Raw genomic sequence first — 27,301 nt, 5'->3', positions numbered from 1 at the left:
GTGTGACTTGCGAGACTGAGACACTGGGAGCAATCTATCTATACAGCAGAATCAAACTGAGTAGTTTGTTGGTGATTTTACAGATGTCACTCTGATGTCACTCCTTGTGATTATACAAAGGATTAAGGCTAGTATTTTGTTCCAAGAAAGGTGGCAACCTTAACTACTCTTCACATACTCTTGCTTAAAGTAGCACTATAGGGTCAGGAACACAATCATGTATTTCTGACCCTATTATGTTAAAACCACCACCCTGTCCCCTTCTTGCCTCCCTAAGTATAGTAAAAATATAACTTGTATTCAAGTCTGCAGCTGCTGGCTCTGCCTCTGAACTGACTGTCTGCTGACATCATCAGAAGTGGTGGTCTGAGCAAATTACAATACTTCCCCATAGGATTGTCTGAGACTGTCAACTAGGCAGATCTGGGGCAGAGCCAGCACAAGTCATAGCCCTGGCCAATCAGCATCTCCACATAAAGATAAATTGAATCAATTCATCTCTATGAGGAAAGTTCAGTGTCTGCATGCCGAGGGTGGAGACACTGAATAGCAGTGCTGCACACTAGGCAGTACTGCCCCAGGAAGTACCTCTAGCAGCCATCTAAAGAGTGGCCAGTGGAGTTATTTTCTCTGAAAAGTCAGTGTTTACTGCGAAAGGCCTGAATGGAATGATTCTACTAACCAGAACAAATACAATAAGCTGTAGTTGTTCTGGTGACTATAGTGTCCCTTTAAGTTTGGAAGCTTAAGAGGGATGTATGGGAACAAAACTTGTGTGGACTGGCTGACAATAAAATAAGTTTAGGTAATGCAGACATTGGTCTCTAACACTGTGGCATGTCCCCATTCATCTACACTCACTACATACACCTTTTATCTGTCTCAGACTATATACCAGGAACTTCTGCCTGCTAGTAAGAAGGTAAGGAGACAAGTGGACCAGCGAGTGCTAGGGGACAGTCCTTAGAAAGCATTGAGTGAGCGCATCATTAGTAGCATTTATGTCAAGCTCAGGGTGCTGCCTGCATAGTATGCCCTTAGTTGGACAGCCTGCATGATTGGCGGGCAGCCTGACATGCATTCATGCCAGGCTGTCCTTCAAATTCTTTGGACAGACATGCCCCCTTTTTGGGCATGTTCTCCCCTTTTGGCAGGTCTGGTCACGTGATTCGCACCGGTGGCCACCCTTTTATCCCGCCCATTGACTGCCTGCTTCAATGGACACTGCTGTTAAGGGTTATGGATTTAATTGAAAGATATAAATTAGAGAGATATTAGCATAGAGTATGTGTTTTCCTATAGCTGCATCCTATGAGTTTCCCTCCAGCACCATCTCCATCAGATACATGACGCTTGGGAGGTATGATTGTTTTAATGTTTTTGGTCGATAAGATTCCGTAATTAGGCCCATCATAATTAGGCCCATCATTGTCAGCACCAGGCCCAGTGTGCTCTTAATCCGGCCCTGCTTATTTGCTGCAAGTCACATGAAGAGATGTCTAGATGGTGTGAAATGCTGAGATCCATAACCTGAAATGTGCCTTGGAGACTATCGCTTGTTTGTAATACTCATCAAACCGAAATAAACACGTGAAGAACCCTTTCAGTAGTCCAAAGTAGCAAATACTGGTTATGGTTACTGCTACTGGTAATAAAGTTGCCAAACGTCACTCTTGCAGTATTTCATGCTTAAACATTCCTGTAGAGGGTTACCAAGCAGTTTACAAAAAAAACACACACTCACACTCACACACTACAGAATGGCTCCAAAACTCGATGCGAAAGTTGGTCCACCACCTCCACACTCGACGCCACGTGCTATCCACAGACTCCAGCATGCAGGGGGCGGCACTATTAACCTATCAGGGGCAATGCGTCCTGGGGAAACTCGCTTTATATTGCGAAAAACATTTCTAAACCGAGACATTATTTTCAATGGATTTTCATTTGTAAACCGAAAATTATGTTAACCGAGGCGTTTGTAAACCGAGGTCCCACTGTATCTCTCTCAATAATTACACAAAAAAACAACAAATAGAAGTATAAATCTAGACAAATATATGAATCAATAGAAAAGAAAGCCAAATACAAATAAATTGCACATCCTTTAAATATTGCTTAATTGTCCCAGTATATCATTCTCTTGTAGAGATGTGAGGTGTCTATAGAGCAGAATACATTGTCCATATTGAAAAATACCATTAACACTGAAACATTGTTTCCTATCTCAACTGCAGAATAAAGACGTTAGCGGTTGTTTTATAGTAAAGAGTTGCTTAAAAAGGAATGACAATAGATTGGGATAAAGTAGGGGATAAAATGGGGAGAAAGATAGAAAAATAACTTTAAGAACGTGAAAAATATGCTTCCATCTTTGCTGGTAAAAGCATGCCTATTTTTAAAGATGTATTTATATTTTGTTATACTTATGTTCACATGCAGAGCCAGATCATATGCTCACTGTGAAGTTCTATTCGCAAGGCAAGTTTTAGGAGAGGTTCAGGTTCTTAGTATCTAACATAGCCGAGTTTACTAAGCCGCAAAGCATTGAATAGGTGCTTTGCTTTTGGGGCTGCAGTCAGGTGTCTGTCTTACTCTGTTGCTGCAGCAGGAGGCGCCTCTAGTGGTGGTCAGCATGAGACGATCTAAAGGAGGATTTAACCCTACAATGTAAACCTTGCAGTTACAAAAAATAAAAAATAAATGCTGCCCGTGATTTACGTTGTAGGGTTAAAACTACAAGAACATTAAACCCGAGCCACTTCATTGAGCATAAGTGTCCTTTTAAGTGGTCCTTTAATATATATCACTGTGTGCATATGGCCTCCTTGTCCTGATTGGCTCAGCATTTGGTATGTTTGTGTGGCATGCTATAACTGTAGCAGGACTCTACGGTCCTCTACGGACTCTACTCTATGGTTGAGTGTATGAGGAGTTTTTAGTGAGGTTTTTTTTTTTTTTTTTCTTAAATTGTAAAGAAATACAAGGGCAAAGTGCAAACCATTGTCTGGTGTGTGCCAATCCCTGTGCCAGCCAGATTTCCATCGATAAATTTTAATATATACCGTATATATTATATGATCTGTATGTGAACAGGTTGTTGAGCCAAGGAGAAATCTGATTGCCGTTATGGAGTCAAGAACTATTATTTTGACCTTTTTGTAGCATAATTGTAAATCACTTCAAATGGGAGGGGTGAGGTTTTCTGGGATCAACTGCATAAAAATATGGGTTTAAAGGTTACTCAATGTACATAGTCTTTTTTTTTTTTTTTAAATCCTTGATTACTATGTAACTATACAACATGTGTTCTGCAGGTAAGGTCCGTGGTTTCCTCCACAAAGATGATGTGGTGATTTTCCTGACTGGATGGAGACCTGGCTCTGGATATACCAATATCATGCAGGTGGTGCGGGTACCCTAGAGTGCAGGGTCTGCTGTCCTGGAAGCAAGAAACTCTGACATTCCCAAACATTTCTTATTAAACATTTCTGGAAGCTTTACCCAGCGCCTCGGCTCTGATTGTGTCCTCTCTCTCCTGCGTGACTGTGATCTGGGTACATGTGCTGACTCGCTGTGTGTAAAGCTCCCCAGAGAGCTCCGAGCCCAGAATAGATTGCAGGAAATGTACTTTTACTGATCAGAGTCAGATAGGGAGGGAGTGAATATTCCTACTTTAGAATCAAGGGGAAAAAAATGTTTATTTTTGAATATTGTTTGGAAGAATTATGTTGAGTTCTCCTGAGCAGTTTAACATCAGAGTGGGGATTGAGTGTTCTTGCTGAGCAGTGTTAGATTGGGGTTTAACAAAGATCTCCCTATTTGCAGTGTATGACGAAGGGAGGAGAATGAACATCTCTAAAGCAATGTAAGATGAGCGAAAGGTACAAAATTAGATGTCCTCCTCAGCAGTGAAGGATGGAGGTGAGAGGTCCTCCTGAGCAGTATTGTGTAGGATGGCATGAGAGGTCCTCCTGAGCAGTAGAGGAGGGGTATGGTGAGGTCCTCCTGAGCCGTGGAGGATGGGGGGTATGGTGAGAGGTCCTCGTGAGCCTGGGAGGATGGGAGGATGGGGGGTGGGTATGGTGAGAGATCCTCTTGAGCTGTGGAGGATGGGGGGAATTGAGATTTTATTGAGCAGTGTAAAATGTAGGTGTTAAGAAGCCCTCCTGAACAGTATAGGATGGGGGAGTGTGTAGATAGAAGAAAAAGTAATCCCTCTTCACCCTCTTTTTCGAAGTAATGTTGAGTAAGGTGTGTGAATATTCCTTGTCTGCAGTATGGGATGCCAGACTGAAGGGATGATAGAACTTCCTGTGTATTGTAAGATGTAGGGACATGAATGAGTATTCTTCATGAGCAGTGTTGGATGAGTTGATTGTTCCACTTTCCACCTTTGCTTTTGAAAACTGGGCAGGTAGAGTGAATATTCACATTGAGAAGTGTAAGATAGTGGGGTGAAAATTCTTCCTGAACTGGGTGCACATGCTAAATTGTGTTTTGTAATATTCCCTGTGGAGGGCAGAGTCCAGCATTGATTGGCTGTAGAATGAGGAAATCCTCCTGAGAGGTTTTACACGAGGAGGTGAAATCTGCGATGGGGAAAAAAAAGTTCCAACTAGAGATGTATCCAATTAGAAATAGGATTGGTAGTTCCCCCTTGGCAATGTAGGGATGGAAGACTGAGACTGTGGTGTTAAATGGAGGGTGTGGGGGGGAGGATACTTTTGTGTAGTGTAAGATGAGCAGTGAACGCTAGGAGAACGAGGTTGAGTTCCCCCTGAAATTTAACATTGGGTGGAAAGTGGAGGAGAAGAGAAATGTATAATGAAAACGGAAGAGCAGGGCAATAATGGTGGCAGTGAGTGACTGTTCAAGTTTGAGGGGAGTGGGGCTGAGATGGCGGGTTGTAAATGACAGATCCATAGAAGCAGTTAAAGACTGGGGGAGAATGAATGTTTCAATTGTGCTTTGTTTGAATGTATTCATGACAGTGTCTCCCGATCCGTTTTCAAAAATGATCCACTCATAGGGTTCTGCTAATATCATCCTTTCCATATAATTCAATCAACTGGCCTGTTCTCTTTCAGTTAAACAGTCTGCCCAATGTGGAGCAGAGTCTAGCTTGTCTCCATTCTGAATGTGCGATGCATGAAATATAAAACTAGGTACTTCAGCTCTCACCCATTTCCCTTCAGGTACTTCTTTATTACCACTTTAGTAAGTTTACCGGACTTTAAATGTGATCCTGCTCTAGCCTTACGTTGGCCTTCATCCCTCTTCAAGCTGGTTCTGTCCATCTTCTGGTCTCCATCCTTGCGTGATCCACAGTTTTTCACACTCTCTTCACTTTCTCCACTTCTCACTACTCATTCCCTCTCGCTCATCTTATTATACCGAACTGCTTTCTCCATTCTCGTTTCTTACTCGTTAACCTATTTTCTCCCCCTATTCGTGGTGTCTTCCCTTTTTTTTATCTCAGTCCTGCTATATTTCTCACACTCGTTTTTTTACCTGCCCTTTGTGGACACAATCTCTTATATGTTCTCATGTTCTCACCCCTCATTCTTTTGGGCCCTCACTCTGCCGCTCTCTCCCCCCCCCCCCCCCCCTATTTTTGTCTTTCTTACTGACACGTAGCCCCTCCCTTGCTCTGTCTCTTCTCAATGTCACTTAGTCTTTCTGTCTCTCCGCCCCCCTCCCCTTCTCACTGTTGCTTAGCCCTTCTTTCACTTTCTCTAAGACAGAGGGCAATCTGGTTTTGGGGGGAGTAATGAGTAAATTGATTAAGCTGATTTCAGATGAAGGATTAATCAGACAGATTAATGACCAATTCGCTTTTCCCAATAACATTTCCAGGCTTTATATAAAGCAATTTTAATGTTGTGATTACAATCAAGGGGATGGGCAGCTGTCTCTTCCTGTGCCAGTAATATTTTGCATCCAGTGTATGTTCTGCCTGCTTAAATCACAAGATTATTTTTAAACTCTGCCCTCGTGGGATCAGAAGCCATCCACCATAGTGACATATGTCACCATTTGCTTATTGTAACACTGGTGTGCCCATTGTACATCTTTGGTATATGTTTCCATCACGTTGTACATTGTGCTGTCCATGTGTCTCAAATTGCTAACCTGGCTTATTGCACATGGGGGAGTAAGGGGTCCAGCTCACTTCTCATGTGCCGTTATTTCTGGGGGTGACCTTATATAATCTCTTCATATTAGACAGCAGACTGTAAACAGAGCACATAGTGCGAGAGATTAGGGCTAATCCGGCTCCACAACAGCTGCTCAAATGTCATTTTGACCATTTCGGAACATGCAGCCTGCGTCTAAGGCCGGAGTATCTCAAGTCCCAGGAAATGGACAGAGCGCAAATCTGCACATTGAATTCTGCTCTAAATGAATAAGTCTTTGTTGCACTTTGCATAGTTTATATAAAACATGGATTGGGATCTTACACACACTCCTCTGTTTACCATTTACGATCTCCCACCCCTGGCATTCTTTAAAGCGGTACTGTCAATTTTCTGGAATTTACTGTATTGAAGAAAACCTTTTAAAATCATTGAATACCAATATTGATGTGTCTTTTTTTGTGGTTTGTTTTTTGTTTGTTTGTTTGTTTGTTTTTTCCCTTATTAAAGGTGCGTTTTTCACGTTTATATTAAAGGATCACTTCACACTAATTTGTGAATGGGCAATCACTGACTGCTCGCTCCCAGCCAATCAGCGGAGCCCCTGCCTGGCAGCACTTGGATCTTCCTGAAACCGAACTTTCAGAAGCCGGATGCTGTCTCGGGGGAGTTGAGATTGGTGCTGGCAGCTCACTTTGGGATTAAACCATTCAAAAACTGTTTAACCCCTTGAAGTTAGAGTGCGCCCGGGTACCTTCTGACACCATAAGGCACCATTACAACTTAATTTAGATAAATTTGTTATGGTGCCTAAACTGTCCCTTTAAATACTTAGCAAATGACATCATAAACCAGTTTAATCCAGGCACAGCCAGGGGAACCATTGCAAATGAAGAGTAGAAATCTAAACCTTTTTCTTTTCTCTGTATGCTTCTCCCTGCTGACTGCCAGATGCAGAACTTATTAAATCGATTAACAGGGAGCCAAGATGGAGGCGCCCAGTTGCAGAATGAAGAGTTGTAGAATTCTACATTTAACTTCTCCTCATGTATTTGTGAAGTGTGAAATCTACACTTTTTAACATGGGGTTAAGTAAACATAAGATTAAAAATCATGGAAAAAGTCAGTTCGCCTTTAACCCCTTAAGGACCACACTTCTGGAATAAAAGGGAATCATGACATGTCATGTGTCCTTAAGGGGTTAATACAGCTTTGTGTTAGTAAATGTATAGAAAGACTTGCACGGTTCAAGCCCCTCAGATATCCAGAACTTCCAAATGCATCCACGCAGTCTTCTGGCATTTTATTTTTTATTTACAGATCATTTTAGTTAAAACAACTTATGTACAACACAATACAAAAAAAAATCTGCTTATATTCCTGCAATAAATACCTATTTGTGCTCTAATGCCATGTATTCCCCTCCTTCCTTCCCCCTGTAGGATTCTCTTATTGTCATGAACACCAGGCTTTAACAGGACATGACAGACACACAATGCTACCAGGGAATCTCCCTGCAAAGTCACTGTTCAATTTAGGAATTTTTCACTGGGCTTCTTAGTGCATCTTAGTAGGACTGCTATGACATGGAAGAGATGGAGCGATAGCGGTTTCAATTGACAAACCTACAATTACTCTGTCAGTTTCATTTTAGAGTAATCTGATGGAAGGGTTGTCATGATGATGGTATGCTTTCTCTGTTGGTGCTATATAAATCTACAGCATCTCAACTCAAGAAATAGGGGCATCCAATTCTTCATCTCCCAAGCTGTACAGGATTGTGCAAGGTGTGCAATAAATATGGTGTCTTATGTAGATGGCACCTTACGAAGGAGTTCAGATGGAGAACTCTGTTTGCTGTTTTTGTCTCAGGGGTACAGGTTCTTATTTGTCTCCTCCATAAAAGGCTGATTGAAGACTCTTATAGGCATTTTTATTTCTCCCCAGAAAACAGGCTGTTTATTCCACTGAGCCACCCCCATACAGTTATAAAGATTCTGAATTCTTAATCAGCACCACTGTTTATGTACTCAGACCGGTTGTGCATCCTCATTGTCTTTCTCGTAAAGCAATATGTGTTGTGTTCCTGGTTGTTCTAATGGCTTTGTGTTGGGACAAGGCTTTGGTGTACAGGGTGTTCAGCATCCAGACAGAGCGTGATCTGCAAATTCCATACCATGTAGTGTATTTAACTTCCAGAACCTATATAGCACATTAAAAGCTTAGGTTCTAGTGCAAGGGAACAATGTATCTAAAAAAAAAACAACCAAAAAAACACACAATTTAGTGAGGCCATCGACCATTTAAAATGTAATGCACCATTGGCAAAGAAATTTCAGCACCCCACCCATCACCACCCCAAACGCTTGGTCATTGATTCAGTGTACATTTAATGGAATCCACAGAAAGGGGGGGGAAAAATCACAAGAATTATTCAACTCTTGTCACTACAGTTAGCCAGGCACCTTCTGTCCTCAAGGCACTTGCTGGTCTTTCTTTTCCACTGAGCTAAAGGCCCCAGGCTCAAGGAACCTGTCATCTGTAGGCTTAAGGAGAAAGTAGCAGAAGTCAATGGCTACATGATGGTGGAGAAGGTTGGTAAGTCCAATGGGGAGGGAATCTCTAAGACTGTAGACTAAAGCAAGAACTTGGAAGACCTACAGAGGGATGACTGTGACCCATTATCATCTTTGGGGTAAATGGTGGTGTGGGATAGATTCCTGAAATGTCCAAGTACATCATCTCCACCCCAGAATGTTCAGTCTTATTGCACAACAGGTGTTAATATCACTAATCCAAATAGAACCGTTTTAACAAAAATAACTCTACTTTGAGAAAGAAGAGGAGAAACACAAATTCACAGCAAGGATGGCAGATTGAGGTGCATGTTTAGGGTACATTCACTCCATCTTATCAGGTTTGGTTTAATGCATAAATCAGTCTTGGCACGTTTTTCATCCTTTATTGGGGCATTTTTTTGAGATTGACTTTTAAGGGCCCCCTTTTAATTGCTAGAAATTAATCTCTGCATTCTATGTTCTACAGTTAGAACCTGTATTATGTCTTCATTGGCATCCATCTATTACATAGCAGGAGCCAAAGCGCTGATATCCATTTTTTCGTGGCATGAATCCCACAACCTGGATCCATTTTCAAATATGGCATGGTGGGGACCCATACCTGGGATTCAGTCTCCATATTGTATAGCAGGAACACCACCACTGAGCCTCACTCTCTGTATGACATGGATAATCCTTTGTTTAGCATGCTAGGACCCATTGTCTGTAAAGCACAGTAGGGGCCCTACTCTTCAGATCTAGATTTCATATGGTTGCGGTGGGCCATGTGCCTAGGATTCATTCTCTGTGCAACAGGTTAGCGGCTGTGACTTGTCATCTGCATGGCATGCCATGGGACCTATGGCTGAGATCCAACCTCTATGACTTTGAAGGAATGTGGAGGCTGACATCTGTTCTCATTATGGCATAGCACGACTACATGGCTTATTCGTCATGGTCACCAACCACTAGGACTAGATTCAGATTATTCTTTGACTGGGTAAAGGCAATTTCAGCAACGGATCATTTTATTTGTGGTAATCCCACTGTTTTCTCAGCCATGTAATGGAAAAAGTGCTGGGCATGGTGATATATTGTATTTTTTATTTATTTTTTAATCTGCTATATCTAACCATTGATGCCTAGATGCGCTTAATTATTTCTCTCCTTAAAATGGAGGATGTTGTTGTGCTGTTCTCGACCAATAGTTCGCTATTATTATAATTCCGTGCCTGATTTCAGTTCACATATTGGATGGCAGTTTTGGTTTGCCCATCTCAACATCTGAGGTGAATGCTACAGAACCTTTGCGTGATGGTGTACTTTGTCTAATCGCAGAAACTGGCGTCTGTGGTGCAGACGAACCACTGATTGAGCATCCAGATGTAGCTAAAGACCCTGAAGGGACTGATTGTGGATGCGAAGAAAGGGAAGAAGGTATGGGTGGCTTAACTAGGAGCCCAGGTCCAGAGGGAGATGATTTGTTAGTAGCTGTCCCTGAAGAACCTGCACTATGCTGGGATGTGCCACTATCCTGCTGCTGGGCCATTTTATTAGGCAACGAAGGCTGAGAGGCAGAAAGGAATCTAATATCTTGTGAAAGTCTCCCAAAATGAAGTCCTTGTATGCTTCTATGTTTGACAAGCTGCTGCGGTGAGCTGACTGCGTGCTGCATGAGAAGAGAGATGTGGGAACCACTGGCTCTTGACAGGCTGTAGTGTAGAGTCCTTCCAGAGAGGGGTCCTAGGACTGCTTGAGAGGTTGTAGGTCCTGTTGCCTGCTGCAGGACTGAGGTGGATGCTGATGTCCCACGCGAACGAGACAGCTGCACCTGAGAGGTCAGTAATGGTGGTTTTGTCAGCATAGGAGCATCCCCCCTTTGAGACTGACATTGCCGTGAAGGGGCTTGAGGGCATTGCCCAGTTACACTCTGCTTTTGGACACCACAAGGTGTGGATGGAGAGATTCCAGCTGGGGTTTGTTGCTGAGACGGTACACCAGAAGGAGAGCTTACGGAAGAAGGCCTGGACAGCCCAAGACTCGGTTGTGACCTTCTTGCCTGGCGACTCATGTAGGCAGTTTCTGGAAGTGAAGATGGTGGTAAGAAGATATGAGCTGGTAAGTTTTGCTGGTGGGTAAGAGCAATAGCCACGTTTGTGGTGGCTGCAGCAGTCTGAACTGGAGCGTGAATCAGAGGCTCCCAGATTAGTTGTCTGTAACCAGGATCGCGTGTAGCCCCCATAGACTGGAGATCCTGAATGCTGTGAGCAACGTCTTGATCATGTTTCACGATCTGTTGAATGATCTCATTGTTTACCGATCCTGAACTGTTCTCTGCTCGTTTACGTAGCAATATGGAGTTCTTTTTACCTGAAGAAGGGAAGGGGGACACAAGAAAATTATCATGTGGATATAGGATAGTTTAGGATGGATAGAAGCGGTTTCGTATAATATGGGGGAAAAAGGAAGGAAATGGTATACAGAATATCAGCAGATACAGTGAGTAAAACAGAAATGAGAAATGGATGGGGGACATCAGCACATCTATAGAATAATATAGGAAGGGGAGGACAGCAGCAAATATCAATACAGAAAGAGGTACTGAAATAGCGTCACGGACCAAGAGTGATACAGACAGGAGAAGGAGATTTATGGCATGGTGAAAGCAATGGTGATGGGGGGGAGGGGGAGGAGTGACAAATACAGAAAGAGGAATGGGAGAAATTATGGAATAGTGGCAAATAAAACTGTAGTATAATATCTTAGCAGCAGATACAGAGTGATAAAGGGACGATGGAAATTATGGGATAGCAGTAGATAGGTTAGCAGCAGATTAAGAGTGCTATTCTGAAAGGAGGGGGAGTAATCTGGGATGGCAGCACAAAAAGAGCAATAGAGGAAGGAGAATAGGGATGGTAAGCGAATGGGTTGTACGGATACAGAGACTGATATAGGAAGGAGGGGGCTATGTTATAAAGAAAGAAGGTAAAGCAAACAAGACATGGTGGCAGATTAAGGCCTACACCGTATCCTGCTTGTACCAGCTCTGGGAGAAGACCGGATAGAGATGTGACATTTGTAGAAAACATTCCCCCCCATTAAACTCTAGCCCCAGGTGCAATGTTTAGATTTGACGGTCGGATTGGATGCACAATTACGTTGACGACAAAGCGGACGATAGAAAGCCAATTCCACCAACAGCAAGGATTCCCTGCACTTAAACACAGGAGATTCCTCGTTCTCTATTACACAGAGCAATTTGTTTCCTAAATACAGCTTCTCCCAGAGGTGACAAATGGCTGTAAATTCCTGCCACTGCGACTTCTTCCTTCTGAGACCTATAATCGCTGAAGCATGACAAATCTTTTTATTTCAATACATGTTTTGTTTTTTTTGTTTTTTTACATCACTGAGTAAAAATGTGCAGTTAATCAGGGGGTCCCTGCTAATATGCATGTTTCAACATGTGGATCCGGCAGGGACCTGCATTTGTGTCTTTTTTTAAAAATATGTAAACAATTTTTAATTTTGAGGATAATTTGACCACTGAAACCTAGATTGGCTAGATAATCTTATAGGGATGCAGGTCTTGAGTGCTCCAAGAAGGTGGGCTCCATTGAGAGTACTATGCGGGTTGTCTTCCCTTAGGGGGTTAAACCATTATTAAACCGCTTAATCGCAAACACCATAACAACTCCAGAGACATGGTGCACAGAGTATCCTTTTAAGAACTATATGCAGTGAAAAGGTACTTATTCAAACCATGTGCCCATGCTGTGTGAACAAATCATCCATAATACCATTTCCTGTTTGTTTATTATGAGTTCTAGACCACAAGCATCGATGCACAGAGGAAATGTAGGGTACCCACCGATTCTGTCCAGACGATCCATTGCCACCGTCTCAAAGGCCCGTCTCATCATAGGATATTCTTCCAGGACTTCATTAAAATTATCCACAGACAGGGAATACAGGCGGCAGTAGGTGTCTGCGCGTACACTTGCCGTACGACGACCCCGTGTCAGCAAGCATATTTCTGAAACAGAGAGAGCCCAACATATAAACAGAGTACATGATAAATCTGCTTAACTGCATGGATGTGGGACCATCATAGCATGCAACTTGTATGTGGAAGGTTGGGGAGCCTTTCCATGTATGTTAGATGTTGTGATTTGTGCAGCCCCTGATATGTGTAGAATGGCATAGTGATGTAGGTGAAGTGCACATGTTGATGTATATGTAACCGTGCAGTCTAGAAGATGCTTCTGTGTAGCCAAGGGCGTGCACACACCTGATGTATGTGCATAGTCTATACAGAGCAATATTGATATGCACAGATAAATACCAAGACTTTGTGTTTTTATTAATTTTATTTTATTTTAGAAAAGCCTGCATTGTCACCTAAGATTTGGATTCCATTGTCATCTCACCTCCAAAATAGGAGCCATCGGAGAGCTTGGTCTCTTTGCTGCCTCTGGTCAGGATGCTCACAATGCCATGCTGAATGAAGTACATCTTTTTGCCCACGGTACCCTCGCGTATGATATAGTCTCCTGGCTGGAACACTTCGAATCGAAGCTTTGTTAACATGGCCGTTACAAAATTGGGGTCAGCGTTGGCAAAGAGTGGCATGTTGGCAACAAGGTTGCGGCAGTTGAAGTTGACGATCTCCTGCAGTCAGAAGAAATGTCAGACATTAACAAACCTGGTGAGATGGTCGAAGAGAGAAGAGCAGCATGTACAGGGGTCTTTTGGGGACTTCCATGCACATGTCTCTGGGAACAGTAAAGAATCACTAACCTCTTTCAAGGGTTCGCTAAGCTCTCCAAGAATATTCTCTTCGTCAAACATCTTTCCTTGGTAGCGATGCTCATAATATTCATGAATTCTTTGCCTCGTGTCTGGAGGTAGTTTGTGGAAGGACATGTATTGCTCCACTTGTTTATACTAAGCAACACAAAGAAAATGGGTATCAGTCTGCACTCTTGTCTAAAACTACATGCACATGTATGTAACAGTCATGCCTGGATGAGTCCTTCCAGCATGGACCTCTACGTGGCCACCTGTCTCACTCCCACTCCCAGCTCGGCCCTTTCTCTTTCTACATATCCCACCATAACACATCACCTTTTACTAGGACATGCAAGACACTTCCCATTTATCGGGGGTGCCATGATTTCACACCTATCAGGCCTGGCATGGCCATTTTGACTCGGCATGGGCCCCCTCTTTCTCTGCCAAACCAGGTATTGGCCTTACCTCATTTACTTCTCCCAGTATTGCTCACTTCCTTAATTCAGTACTGGCATTTTCCTCTCTCCCTACATATAGCCGTATGGCTCCTCTCTCTACATATAGCCGTATGGTTCCTCTCTCTCTACATATAGCAGTATGGCTCCTCTCTCTCTACTTATAGCAGTATGGCTCCTCTCTCTCTACATATTGCAGTATGGCTCCTCTCTCTACATATAGCCGCATGGCTACTCTCTCTACATATAGCTGTATGGCTCCTCTCTCTACATATAGCCGTATGGCTCCTCTCTCTACATATAGCCGTATGGCTCCTTCTCTCTACATATAGCTGTATGGCTCCTCTCTCTCTACATATAGCCGCATGGCTCCTCTCTCTCTTTGTATAATAATATGGCTCCTCTCTCTCTACATATAGCAGTATGGTTCCTCTCTCTCTACATATAGCTGCATGGCTCCTTCCTTCTACATATAGCAGTATGGCTCCTCTCTCTCTACGTATAGCCGCATAGCTCCTCTCTCTCTACATATAGCAATATGGCTCCTCTCTCTCTCTACATATAGCAATATGGCTCCTCTCTCTCTCTACATATAGCTGTATGGCACCTCTCTCTCTACATATAGCCGTATGGCTCCTCTCTCTCTACATATAGCCGCATGGCTCCTCTCTCTCTACATATAGCCGCATGGCTCCTCTCTCTCTACATATAGCCGCATGGCTCCTCTCTCTCTACATATAGCCGCATGGCTCCTCTCTCTCTACATATAGCCGCATGGCTCCTCTCTCTCTACATATAGCTGCATGGCTCCTTCTCTCTACATATAGCTGAACGGCTCCTCTCTCTCTACATATACCACTATGGCTCCTCTCTACATATAGCAGTATGGCTCCTCTCTCTATGTATAGCCGCATAGCTCCTCTCTCTCTACATATAGCAATATGGCTCCTCTCTCTCTCTACATATAGCTGTATGGCACCTCTCTCTCTACATATAGCCGTATGGCTCCTCTCTCTCTACATATAGCCGCATGGCTCCTCTCTCTCTACATATAGCAATATGGCTCCTCTCTCTCTCTACATATAGCTGTATGGCACCTCTCTCTCTACATATAGCCGTATGGCTCCTCTCTCTCTACATATAGCCGTATGGCTCCTCTCTCTCTACATATAGCCGCATGGCTCCTCTCTCTCTACATATAGCCGCATGGCTCCTCTCTCTCTACATATAGCCGCATGGCTCCTCTCTCTCTACATATAGCCGCATGGCTCCTCTCTCTCTACATATAGCTGCATGGCTCCTTCTCTCTACATATAGCTGCACGGCTCCTCTCTCTCTACATATACCACTATGGCTCCTCTCTACATATAGCAGTATGGCTCCTCTCTCTATGTATAGCCGTATGGCTCATCTCTCTCTACATATAGCTTTATGGCTCCTCTCTCTCTACATATAGCAGTATGGCTCCTCTCTCTCTACATATAGCTGTATGGCTCCTCTCTCTCTACATATAGCTGCATGGCTCCTTCCTTCTACATATAGCAGTATGGCTCCTCTCTCTATGTATAGCCGCATGGCTACTCTCTCTCTATGTATAGCCGCATGGCTCCCCTCTCTCTATGTATAGCCGCATGGCTCCCCTCTCTCTATGTATAGCAGCATGGCTCCTCTCTCTCTCCACATATAGCAGTATGGCTCCTCTCTCTCTATGTATAGCCGCATGTTTCCTCTCTCTCTATGTATAGCAGCATGGCTCCTCTCTCTGTCTACATATAACCGTATGGCACGTATCTCTTTACCAGTCTGGTCATGGCCCTCCTCACACCTAGCCCCAGTGTGCTATCTTACTATTGCACCCCACCCTGAGATGAGTTGGATATTGATGTTGCCCACCTTCTCCTGGTACTGCCGGCGGGAGGAGTCCAGTGACTGAATGAGAGCAGTGGCATGGCCAATAAACATGGCGTAACAGGTGGCCCCCACAATCATGCTTAGCATGGTGAGCCACACGTCAGTCATTCCCTCCGGAGCTTGCTGACCATACCCGATGCAGAGCATGTGACTCATGGCCTTGAATATGGCGTGAGAATACTGCTTCCCCCAGGACTCATTCTGCCGAGGGAAAGGATTGAAATATTAGCTCACATTTGTGGTGTTTGAGTCGAAGTTATTCAAATTTCAAATTCATTTTCAGTTCTTATTTTAGTAAATAGTGAATTGTTGGGAAGTCATGAGCAATTGCAAATAATCTAAACGGGGGAAAATAGTGCCATGCTCAAAAAGTTGCTGTATAAGAATAAAAAGTTGCATTTGCTCCCAAGTTTTTTCCCCATGTACAATGTATCTTTAGCCATTTTAACCCCTTAAGGACACAACGGAAATTTCCCATCATGCAGGCCTTTTCCTTCTGACGCTGCGTCTTTAAAGGGGTTAAACAGACGACACAGGTATAAGATATTCATTCACTAGATGAGGAGTTGGGGAAAAATGACCAGCTCAAAACAAAGCTTAGGCCAGAAGAGCAGAATTGCAAATAAATCTGTTGGGGAATTTCTACAGTTTGGCAAATTTGGGCTAAAATCTGCAATTGTCCACAATTTTCTTTTATAGTAAGTAAAACCCTAAAAGGTTTGTCTCTCTCAATTATTTACTCATCCCAATTGTTCGGGCACCGTACATTTACTACAATCACTACCACAATTCTACACTGTGTAGCTTCTTAAAGGAACACTGTGGTCACTATAACAATGGCATCTACATGAGGTTGTAATGGTGCCAAAAGGCCCCCTAGCGCTCTCATACCAGTTTAACCTCAAAGTTTGCGTTCAGACACAATCTCCATCGTAACTTTCTTTTTTTTATTTAGGAGCTACTTAGTATCAGCTGACTGCTCTAGTCAATCAGCGGTGCCCCTACCAGTCTGCACTCCGCACTTCCTGTAACTCCATTTTAGAAGTTGGATGCCGCCTGGGGGACCTTGAGATAGGGGTTGGAGGCAAGCTTTGGGGTTAAACTATACAAGAATGGTTTAACCCTTTACGGTAAGAGCACCTGGAGTCTCCAGGCACCATACCAACTTCTTTAAGATGAGGTTGTTATGCTGAGCAAAGTCTTCCTTTAAGAAGCTACAGAGTGTAGAATTGCGTTAATGATTGTAGATAATGTATAGTGCCCAAACAATTGGCATGAGTAAATAATTGGGAGAGACAACTTTAAAATAGCCAAACTGTAACTCAATCAAAGTAAGAATGTTTCCAAATCTGCACTTTTTGCCAAAATGTTACAATTTGTTTTTCAAGTCACTAAAATTTTGAGGTTAGAGAATAAATCCTGAAACATTTCTCATTTACTCAATAAATCCTCAAATCTTTGAGTAAATATAGAGTCCACAACATGTTGCAAAATGTAAAGGAACACAATAGTCACCTAAACAACGTTAGCTTAATGAAGCAGATTTAGTGTATAGATCATGCCTTTCCGATTTCATTGCTCAATTCACTGCCATTTAGGAGTTAAATCACTTCGTTTCTGTTTATGCAGCCCTTGCCACACATCCCCTGGCTCTGATTGACACAGTCTGCATGAAATAAAACTGGTTTCACTTTCAATCAGATGTAATTTACCATTAACAATTGTATCTCTTTATCTGTAAATTGAACTTTAATCCCATACAGGAGGCTCTTGCAGAGTCTAGCAAGCTATTAACATAGCAGGGGATAAGAAAATCTTAATTAAACAGAACTTGCAATAAAGGAAGGATAAACTTTACAGGAAGTGTTTAGGAAGGCTGTGCAAGTCACATGCAGGGAGGTGTGACTAGGGTTCATAAACAAAGTGATTTAACTCATAAATAGCAGAGAATTGAGCAGCGATACTGCAGGGACATGATTTGTACACCAAAACTGCTTCATTAAGCTGTTAAGTTGTTTTGGTAACTATAGTGTCCCTTTAAGCCAAAAATATCTGAACTGGAAAATGTCTCTAAAAAATAGATTCACAAATGTCTCCTCTCCTCGCAATTTATATGGCCATTTGTTACCGAAAAGTATTCAGACATTTAGTGAGAATTTCACCTTACACGATGGCTGTTTAAAGCCCAAATATGTAGAAACACAATATTAAACGTATGGGGCCTTTTGAACATGCATGCATATCTCTGACAATACTATTATATTTCTCTACATTGACATATAAATACAATAGGCACAGAATAAACATACATCTTATGATAATCTTACCAAAGCATGCATGCCCCTATTTTTCATTATTATGCTATAAACATGCATTGGCATCCATAATGCACAGCAGGTACGCTACCTAACATTCTTTGCCATAAAGTCATTCAGTGAATATGTCCCTACAAACTAATATGGAGATAATGTACCTATAACATGCATCAGTTAAGCTTCTTTCTATATGACATTAAAGGGACACTGTTGGCGCTGTAACCGCTTAATATCACTGAAGTGGTTATAGTGTCTGGAGTCCTGTGGCTCCATCCTTCCATTCGACGACAAGCGTTTTTTAATGTTTTAACGCTAAATGAGAGTCTCCAGCAGCCCCATCCTCTCTTGGGATAATGAGAAAGCATTACCCCGAATAAAAATGGGTGGCTGTGATTGGCTGTAAGTGTCCAGGCTTTCAACCTATTACAGCGCCTATTGGTATAAATTGGTATGGCAATAAGAAAGTGTGTAATCTCTGCTTTAGCCATATCTCCAGTAGGAATTAGGCTGTATGTGGCCAGGTACTCTAATTTAGTGTTAAACTTATCTGAAATCGAGGGACAGTGCCAGAGGACTCCAGGCACTGCAACCAATTCTGTGAGATGAAATGGTTATAGTGTCTGCAGTGTCCCTTTAACCCCTTAAGGACACATGACATGTGTGACATGTCATGATTCCCTTTTATTCCAGAAGTTTGGTCCTTAAGGGGTTAACAAGATCTTACATACAGCAGGAATTACATGCGGCACGTTAGTTGTACACTTCACACACAGCTGCCATACCTTTACCTCCCAAAATATCAAGGGGTTGCCATTTCCACCATGTTTTCTAGGACACGCATCATTTCTGATAAGCAGAACAGGAAAAGTGTTGCCCTGTATTGTGTAGCTGCCATGTTGCATAAAGGAAGTCGGTGAACTATTTAAGGTATCTCCTCTCTGATTCCACCATGATTAATAATTTAATTTCCTTCCTGAAACATCTGAATTCCACGTAGTACAGGGCAAAACATTAGATGCTGGCTGTCCACATGTATAAGCGTATCCAGCAAAGCATGCAAGATCTGGCAACCCTACTCCCGATGCCAACCATCAATATGTAATCAAGGTTCTGCAGCGATAGCTTCATATTAAATACATCTCTCTCTTGCAGTTTAAAAAGGCAGGACATATATAGTTTCAGCAGCTGTGCCCCTGCACTCTGAACGCCAGAACGGCGTAAATACACAACTGTTACAGAACTACATCTCCCACGATCCATTGCCAGTTTTAAAGAGACACTAAAGCATTAGGAATGCCAAATGTCTTGGCAGGAGCAAACCCAGGAAGTCCATCTAGTGCAGTGCCCAGACAGGCTCTCTGCCCTAGAACCATTATATTAACATGCCTCCTAACATACCCGATTCAGCGGGACAATCTCAATTTTTATTTTTTTTATTTTTTTTCTTGAAAGTCCTATTTCTCTCCTGGTGTCCTGCCTATGGCAACACCAGGAAACTGTCCCCAAAACAGTGGTCTCTGAACGCTCTGCTCTCATTGGACTGCCCTGCTTGATTGGCAGGCAGCCTGATATGCATTCATGCCAGGCTTACCTGCCAGTAATGCAGATGGACTTGTCTCTTTATGGGTTGGTCTGCCCCCAGTGGGTGAAGCCAGTGGAGAAGTCCTTTCACTGGCTTCTTGGGAAGCCAATGGTGGGAGGTATGCATTAAGCTGTAGTGGGTCTGATAACTATAGTGTCCTTTACTGCTGGCAAAGCTTCCTGGGATTTTTAGTTCATCTACAGCAGTAAATATCCCTTCTGCGTGCAGCTCGTTATGCTCATCATTATGCCACCCTGCTCGCCCTTCAATCAGCTAATTTTTCTCAGCACACATGACATGCACGTTTCTGTGCCCTCTGCATGCAGCAACAAAATCTGTAACACTCATCTGTAACAAAAGAACAATGTCCCTAAATAGAAGGGACATCTAGTGTGTCAAGAGAACTTATAACGGGGTAACCCTTTTAAATTCAAAACTGAACAATAAAATCACATCTTATTAAAGAGATATAAGTGTCAAAAAATAAAAATGAAATGATCACACCACATCTAAATCCTTAAGGAGAGCTAATAAGCTCAGCAGACCTGATGGAGAGGAGGGATAGCGGGCTATAGGAGGCTCAGGAAATGGCAAATAGCGAATATAAGGTAGAGATTCATGTACAATGCCCCTTGCCAATATGTAATAGGAATGAAAATATGTATCTTGTTTAGTCAAACCGGTCTACAATATTAGATACATAAAGCATCAGAAAACTAGACTGTGTAGCGATTTGTTACCAATCCACAAGGTCTATCAAATAGTATAATACGGCTCTTGTTAGAATATTGAAACAGTAACTCTCGCAGTAAATTATATCAGAAGTGCTGGATAGATGCAACAAGAGGCTTAAAGTGTAAACTGATACTCCTTCACCTTACTGAGCTTATACAAGACTTCAGGGTTTCTGTATAGAGGAATGGTACAAGGTTAAGCTAAGTAGAAAGAAATACAAACAGCTCACTGGTCCTACGTTTGTCTGCTACCTTATAGATCACCAGCTGTGTATATATACCATGCTAAACGCTAAATAGCCATAGCCAGAAGTCACTCAATTATTATTATTATTATTATTTTATTATTTATATAGCGCCATCAGATTCCGTAGCGCTGTATGAATTCTGCCTGCTATAAACGCCCTACAGGAATCCCCATTGTAGACAGTGTCTAAGGCAAAGGCGCTTCAGTAGCGCCGAAATGCGCGTCAGGCAGGCTTCATGATTTTTTATTTTTATTTTAAACCACTGCACTTTTTAGTTTGGCACTTGATTTGTTATGGTTTAAGGATTTATCAAGCGTATCTATACGGACTACTCTCTGTGACGGGGATTCCTTTAGGGCATTTTTAGCAGGCAGAATTCATTGAGTGACTTCTGGCTATGGATATTTAGCGGTTAGCATGGTATATATACACAGCTGGTGATCTATGGGGTAGCAGACAAACGTAGGACCAGTGAGCTGTTTGTATTTCTTTCTACTTAGCTTAACCTTGTACCATTCCTCTATACAGAAACCCTGAAGTCTTGTATAAGCTCAGTAAGGTGAAGGAGTACCTGTTTACACTTTAAGCCTCTTGTTGCATCTATCCAGCACTTCTGATATAATTTACTGCGAGAGTTACTGTTTCAATATTCTAACAAGAGCCGTATTATACTATTAGATAGACCTTGTGGATTGGTAACAAATCGCCACACAGTCTAGTTTTCTGATGCTTTATGTATCTAATATTGTAGACCGGTTTGACTAAACAAGATACATATTTTCATTCCTTTTACATATTGGCAAGGGGCATTGTACATGAATCTCTACCTTATATTCGCTATTTGCCATTTCCGGAGCCTCCTATAGCCCGCTATCCCTCCTCTCCATCAGGTCTGCTGAGCTTATTAGCTCTCCTTAAGGATTTAGATGTGGTGTGATCATTTCATTTTTATTTTTTTGACACTTATGTTCTTTAATGAGATGTGATTTTATTCTGTATTAATTTGCAAACCTAGGGAACTTAATTGTGCCCTTTGGACTTAATGTCCTCAGGGTCACTTCAGTGTTCAGTGTTGGAGATTTATCGATGCACAATATTGTGGAATACTGTGTTAAATAAGGAGCAATCACCATGGAAACTAGTAGATTGTACCTAAATAGCATTTATACCTGTTTTGAGTTGATAAATATTGCCCTATGTGCAATAAAACCACACTACATCCAGTATACTATGCTCCCTTCACCCACTATCAGTTACCCCCATTCTGTACATGCAGGATACTATGCTCCCTTCACCCACTATCAGTTACCCCCATTCTGTACATGCAGTATACTGTGCGCCATTCACCCAGTATCAGTTACCCCATTCTGTACATGCAGTATACTGTGCGCCATTCACCCAGTATCAGTTACCCCATTCTGTACATGCAGTATACTGTGTGCCCTTCACCCAGTATCAGTTACCCTCATTCTGTACATGCAGTATACTATGCACCATTCACCCAGTATCAGTTACCCCCATTCTGTACATGCAGTATACTGTGCGCCATTCACCCAGTATCAGTTACCCCCATTCTGTACATGCAGTATACTGTGTGCCCTTCACCCAGTATCAGTTACCCCTCATTCTGTACATGCAGTATACTATGCGCCTTTTACCCAGTATCAGTTACCCTCATTCTGTACATGCAGTATACTGTGTGCCCTTCACCCAGTATCAGTTACCCCCATTCTGTACATGCAGGATACTGTGTGCTCTTCACCCAGTATCAGTTACCCCCATTCTGTACATGCAGGATACTGTGTGCCCTTCACCCAGTATCAGTTACCCCCATTCTGTACATGCAGGATACTGTGTGCCCTTCACCCAGTATCAGTTACCCCTCATTCTGTACATGCAGGATACTGTGTGCCCTTCACCCAGTATCCGTTACCCTCATTCTGTACATGCAGGATACTGTGTGCCCTTCACCCAGTATCAGTAGGTGTATTTCTGTGCCCTGTACATTCTGTAAAACTAGCCGTGCACATTCTCTGAGTTATTAGCTGAACTTGGAATATATTGACTATATTATTCTCAATTTTCCCAAGTGGAATTTATTTGCTTATATTTCTAGTTTAGTTAACAGCCCTGCACACATGACATGCACTAGGTGTGTTCTCATTAAACTCTTCATACACATAGCTCTAGCATGCCCAAAAGGTAGAACCCCAGATGTTTTAAAGCTACAGCTTCCGTGATGCTTTGTCATACTAAAGGCATTCCAAAGACATGCAAAGCATCATGGGAGTTGTAGTTCTACAACATCTGAGGATCTACCTTTTGGGCAACCCTGCTCTATACAATATCCCCTGTACACCCTACATGCGGTAAATATAATTCTGTAATATACCAGAGTTCTTCAGGAAAGTGAGAATAGTCATGAATTTAGAATTTAAGGCTTAAATTAGCCAAAGTAAAAAAAAAAAGTTGGCATCGGCTACTTTGGCCTTAAATTGTAAAATTCCCTGGCAATACACTTTGAATGACCAGAAATTCTCACTTAATTGAATAATCCTGTATACAGTTCACTCCACACACTTAACATGCGCTAGGCGTGTTCCTGTGCATCCTATATGCAGTGCTAATTATTACCCAGCATACATTGCATGCAGAAGACGTGCTTCAGCACACGTGCCTCTTGCATAGAAGGGTTTACCGTACCTATAGGTGACATGAAATGGCAAGAACCTCGGAGCAGCTGAAAAATGCATTCTGTTAATTGGCAGACAGATGTGAAATTATGTTGATCATGTGTAGAGCAAGTCATTTTATTAGAAATATGAATCGTACCAGTATCTGTCCTGTGTCCGGTAATGTTTGAATCACGTATACTTCAATATTTAAAAGAAGAAAAACTACCACAACTAGAGGATGTAGTCTTAATTTAGAGGGGCAAAGGGTTAAAAATATCAGGAAGTATTACTTTACTGAGAGGGTAGTGGATGCATGGAATAGCCTTCCAGCTGAAATGGTAGAGGTTAATACAGTAAAGGAGTTTAAGCATGCCTTGGATAGGCAAGTAGTTTAAAAAATTGGGCAGACTAGATGGGCTGAATGGTTCTTATCTGCCGTCACATTCTATGTTTCTATATTTACAATTTACGCAAATCACATATACTTTCCGTCATTGCTATGTGTCCAAGTGTATAATGTCACTTTTTTATTTTGTGTAATTATGTACTGTATGTGACACAAACTATTATGTACTGTGATGTCTTACATGCAACATGTCCTGATGTCTCCCATATGTAGCATATGCATCGATCTGATTTGTCTACATAGAATTACTCCATTTATCTTTAAATTACTGACATAATCCATTAGCCGTACAGTATCCTGTCACACGAGTCTGCGTCATTACTGCATGTCAGAAATGATGACTTTGTAATGGAGCTGTGTTCATTAAAGCACAATAATATTACAGTGTAGGTAATTAGAGTGACTTCTTGAAGGTCTCGAGGAGTAGAAGGGTACAATTGGCTGCAAAGCAAAAGAGAGAAGGCTGAGAGAAGGGATGACTGGTGCACAGAGGGAGATTTATCAAAGGGTTACGTAGAATTCTGTGTGAATTTCAAGGAATTGTAGGTGGATTTCAAATTAGAGGCCAATGTAATCGAACTGAAAGCATAGCTGAATAGGAGAATTTTTCTGGATTGGCTATTTTGACCTTAAATTTGAAATTCACTTTGAAAGTGAATAACCATGTTACACAGTTACATAGTTACATAGCTGAAAGTTCAGCCTCCATCAAGTTCAGCCTTCCTCACATTTGTTTTTTTGCTGTTGAACCAAAAGAAGGCAAAAGGCAAAAGAAAAAACAGTTTGAAGCACAATTTTGCAACAAGCTAGGAAAAAAATCCTTCTTGACCCCAGAATGACAGTCAGATTTATCCTTGGATCAAGCAGTTATTACCCTACATTGAAAGATTATATCCTTGAATATTCTGTTTTTGCAAGTATGCATCTAGTAGCTGTTTGAACATCTGTATGGACTCTGATAAAATCACTTCTTCAGGCAGAGAATTCCACATACTTATTGTTCTTACAGTAAAAAAAACCTTTCCTTTGCCTTAGACTAAATCTTCTTTCTTCCAGTCTAAACGCATGACCTCGTGTCCTATGTAAAGTCCGGTTTGTGAATAGATTTCCACACAATGGTTTGTATTGGCCCCGAATATATTTGTATAATGTTATCATATCCCCTCTCAGGCGACGTTTTTCTAAACTAAATAGGTTTAAATTTGTTAACCTTTCTTCATAGCTGATATGTTCCATTCCTTTTATAAATTTTGTAGCCCGCCTCTGAACTTTTTCTAGTGCCATAATATCATTTTTTAGAACAGGTGCCCAAAATTGCACAGCATAATCAATATGTGGTCTTACCAGTGATTTATAAAGAGGCAAAATGATATTCTCGTCCCGAGAATGAATGCCCTTTTTCATGCATGACAATACCTTACTGGCCTTGGCCACTGCTTATTGACATTGCACATTGTTGCATAGTTTGTTGTCTATAACAATTCCCAAGTCCTTTTCGTGTGTTGTTATCCCTAATTCGCTTCCATTAAGGGTATACGTTGCTTGTGTATTCTTTACACGGAAGGTCCCAGAACAGACCCCTGAGGGACACCACTTGCCACCTCTGTCCAGCTTGAAAATTTACCATTAACGACAACTCGTTGTACTCTGTTTTTAAGCCAATGTTCTACCCAAGAACAAGCATTTTCATCTAGACCGATTTCTTTGAGTTTGAACGCTAATCTGTTGTGTGGAACTGTATCAAATGCCATGTGTAAAAGTGATGCAATCACCACGGAAACCAGTGTGGCCAAGGGGCCCTTTAACCCTTTGATAAATCCTCCTCATGTTTATTGAAGCCTTACTAAAGTGAGAAGTGTTGGGAATAAAGTGAACTTTTAAAGCCTTGGCCACAGTAGCTGAACTTCAAGTCAGCTACGCAAATTTTGCCTTAAATTTTAAAATCACTTTAAAATCCAGAAAATTTTCACTTTAGTGAAAAAGCTATAATCTGGCACTTGGTATTTCTGTAGGTTGATGGGCAATACATGAATAGTGCTGACCTGAAGTAGGAAGAAAGTCAATTTGTTAGTCAAGGAGGAGCCCCAAATGAACTGTGTTGATTAGTCAATTGATGCCCCTCCTGCAGCATTTGAATACTGCATACTGCTGGAGCATGTCCTACCCACTCATAATGTAGAAGTTTCGAGACACTTCCCATAACACATGGGAGTCTGTCACGTGTAGCGTTGTCCAAATTAAAGGTTAGTGGACAGTTTGTGCCATATTGGGCTGCACTGCTTTACTTTGTTATTGATAAGCCCTTTGTATGGTCCACAGAAAATTTTGTCTCAGCTCTGCCTCATTCTGATTGGACAGACACAGTGGGGGAGAATTATCAAAGTATATTGAAAAGTGGCTTTTATGTTTTGGTTGATCCGTGCTCTGTTCATATTCATTAAATTGTTACAAAAAAATATATATTTTTTATTTTTTTCCCCTTCTACCTAAATTCCACCATTATTTAAATAAATCTCACTTGCAGACAGGACCAACAATGTTAGAGTGGCGAAAAAAAGGGAAGGGAAACTAAACACATTTTGGAAGGAAAAAGTGACGTAAAGATCGATCTATTTTGTTGAAGAAAAAATGGCTTATATTCAAAAATTAAAAAACGAAAATCTGAACCCTCCCTACACCAAAAATATCTCAAATATATCTGTGTGGCTTTCTTAAATCTCCTTAGTGTTCTGTGGTAGAAGGTTGTGATCCACACTCTTGACATGACATATTCATGTTGATGGGATGCACATGAAAAGTTCTGCCGCGTTAATATGCGCCTCTGTGTGGTCTTCCTATGCTAAAGGAGGGAAATCAATTAACGAAATGGGCAGTTCTGCATAGCACACATTACAGGACGGTATTTACTAAACGTAATATGTGTATAGGTATAAGCTGTGGTGCATCTCCAACGTGTGATGAGAGAGACTTTTTTTCCCCCTCCTGACAATCACACTTGAGAATGGTTGAGACACACAAGATTAATATTTTCTATCTGAACATGTAGCCCTACCCTTTCCCTAGAGATTGCCACCTGCATCACAGTGATTAAACCTTTCCTTTTCACACCTGCAAATATATATATATAATCAAATTATCAATCAAATTATTAAAAGATTACAGTTAAAAGGATCCTGGCTATAACCCAATCTTTTCTAGAGACGCAGACAATTCTGTGTTGATCCACTGCGTTGGTACCTATTTTAACACCAGCCACTGTGTGAGTTTGAGTGACATATACTGTCATCCTGCCTGTTATCTAATAAGACTCAGCTGTGCTTATTAATGAGATCCCAATGCTCCCCAATCATTTCTTCGTCTTACATCCCTGGAGATAAAGGGTTAAAAGTCATTTGCAGGTTTATCATTATGTTTTCTGTTGCTGTCAGTTTCCAATCCAGAGAAAGCGCATTATAGAGTGTCACTGTACATTTGTATTCTGAG

The 27,301-nt window shown here is 41.8% G+C and overlaps 3 protein-coding genes across 5 annotated transcripts in view; 1 reads left to right on the top strand and 2 right to left on the bottom strand.

Annotated features, from left to right (window-relative positions):
- PKLR (pyruvate kinase L/R) overlaps positions 1-3,503 on the top strand; it is an 85,465-nt gene extending 81,962 nt beyond the window's left edge. For all 3 annotated transcript variants that reach the window (XM_063439398.1, XM_063439400.1, XM_063439399.1), the window contains exon 11: positions 3,318-3,503. In XM_063439398.1, coding sequence (XP_063295468.1) covers positions 3,318-3,424 — 107 coding nt within the window. In that variant the 3' untranslated portion in view covers positions 3,425-3,503. The remainder of the gene's footprint in view (positions 1-3,317) is intronic.
- The window catches only part of RUSC1 (RUN and SH3 domain containing 1), a 308,029-nt gene that overhangs the window by 111,998 nt on the left and 168,730 nt on the right, over positions 1-27,301 (bottom strand). The gene's annotated exons all lie outside the window — the stretch shown is intronic.
- Positions 7,444-27,301, bottom strand: part of HCN3 (hyperpolarization activated cyclic nucleotide gated potassium channel 3) — a 57,093-nt gene continuing 37,235 nt past the window's right edge. Inside the window, exons 4-8 of the mRNA XM_063439391.1 lie at positions 15,841-16,059; positions 13,499-13,645; positions 13,129-13,369; positions 12,570-12,734; positions 7,444-11,068 (exon numbers count right to left, since the gene is read on the bottom strand). Of these exons, the coding sequence (XP_063295461.1) occupies positions 9,942-11,068; positions 12,570-12,734; positions 13,129-13,369; positions 13,499-13,645; positions 15,841-16,059 (1,899 nt within the window). The 3' untranslated portion in view covers positions 7,444-9,941. The remainder of the gene's footprint in view (positions 11,069-12,569; positions 12,735-13,128; positions 13,370-13,498; positions 13,646-15,840; positions 16,060-27,301) is intronic.

The sequence above is a fragment of the Pelobates fuscus genome, chromosome 13 (assembly GCF_036172605.1).
Source record: "Pelobates fuscus isolate aPelFus1 chromosome 13, aPelFus1.pri, whole genome shotgun sequence".
Taxonomy (NCBI): domain Eukaryota; kingdom Metazoa; phylum Chordata; class Amphibia; order Anura; family Pelobatidae; genus Pelobates; species Pelobates fuscus.
This window is presented reverse-complemented; position numbering and strand designations above follow the sequence as displayed.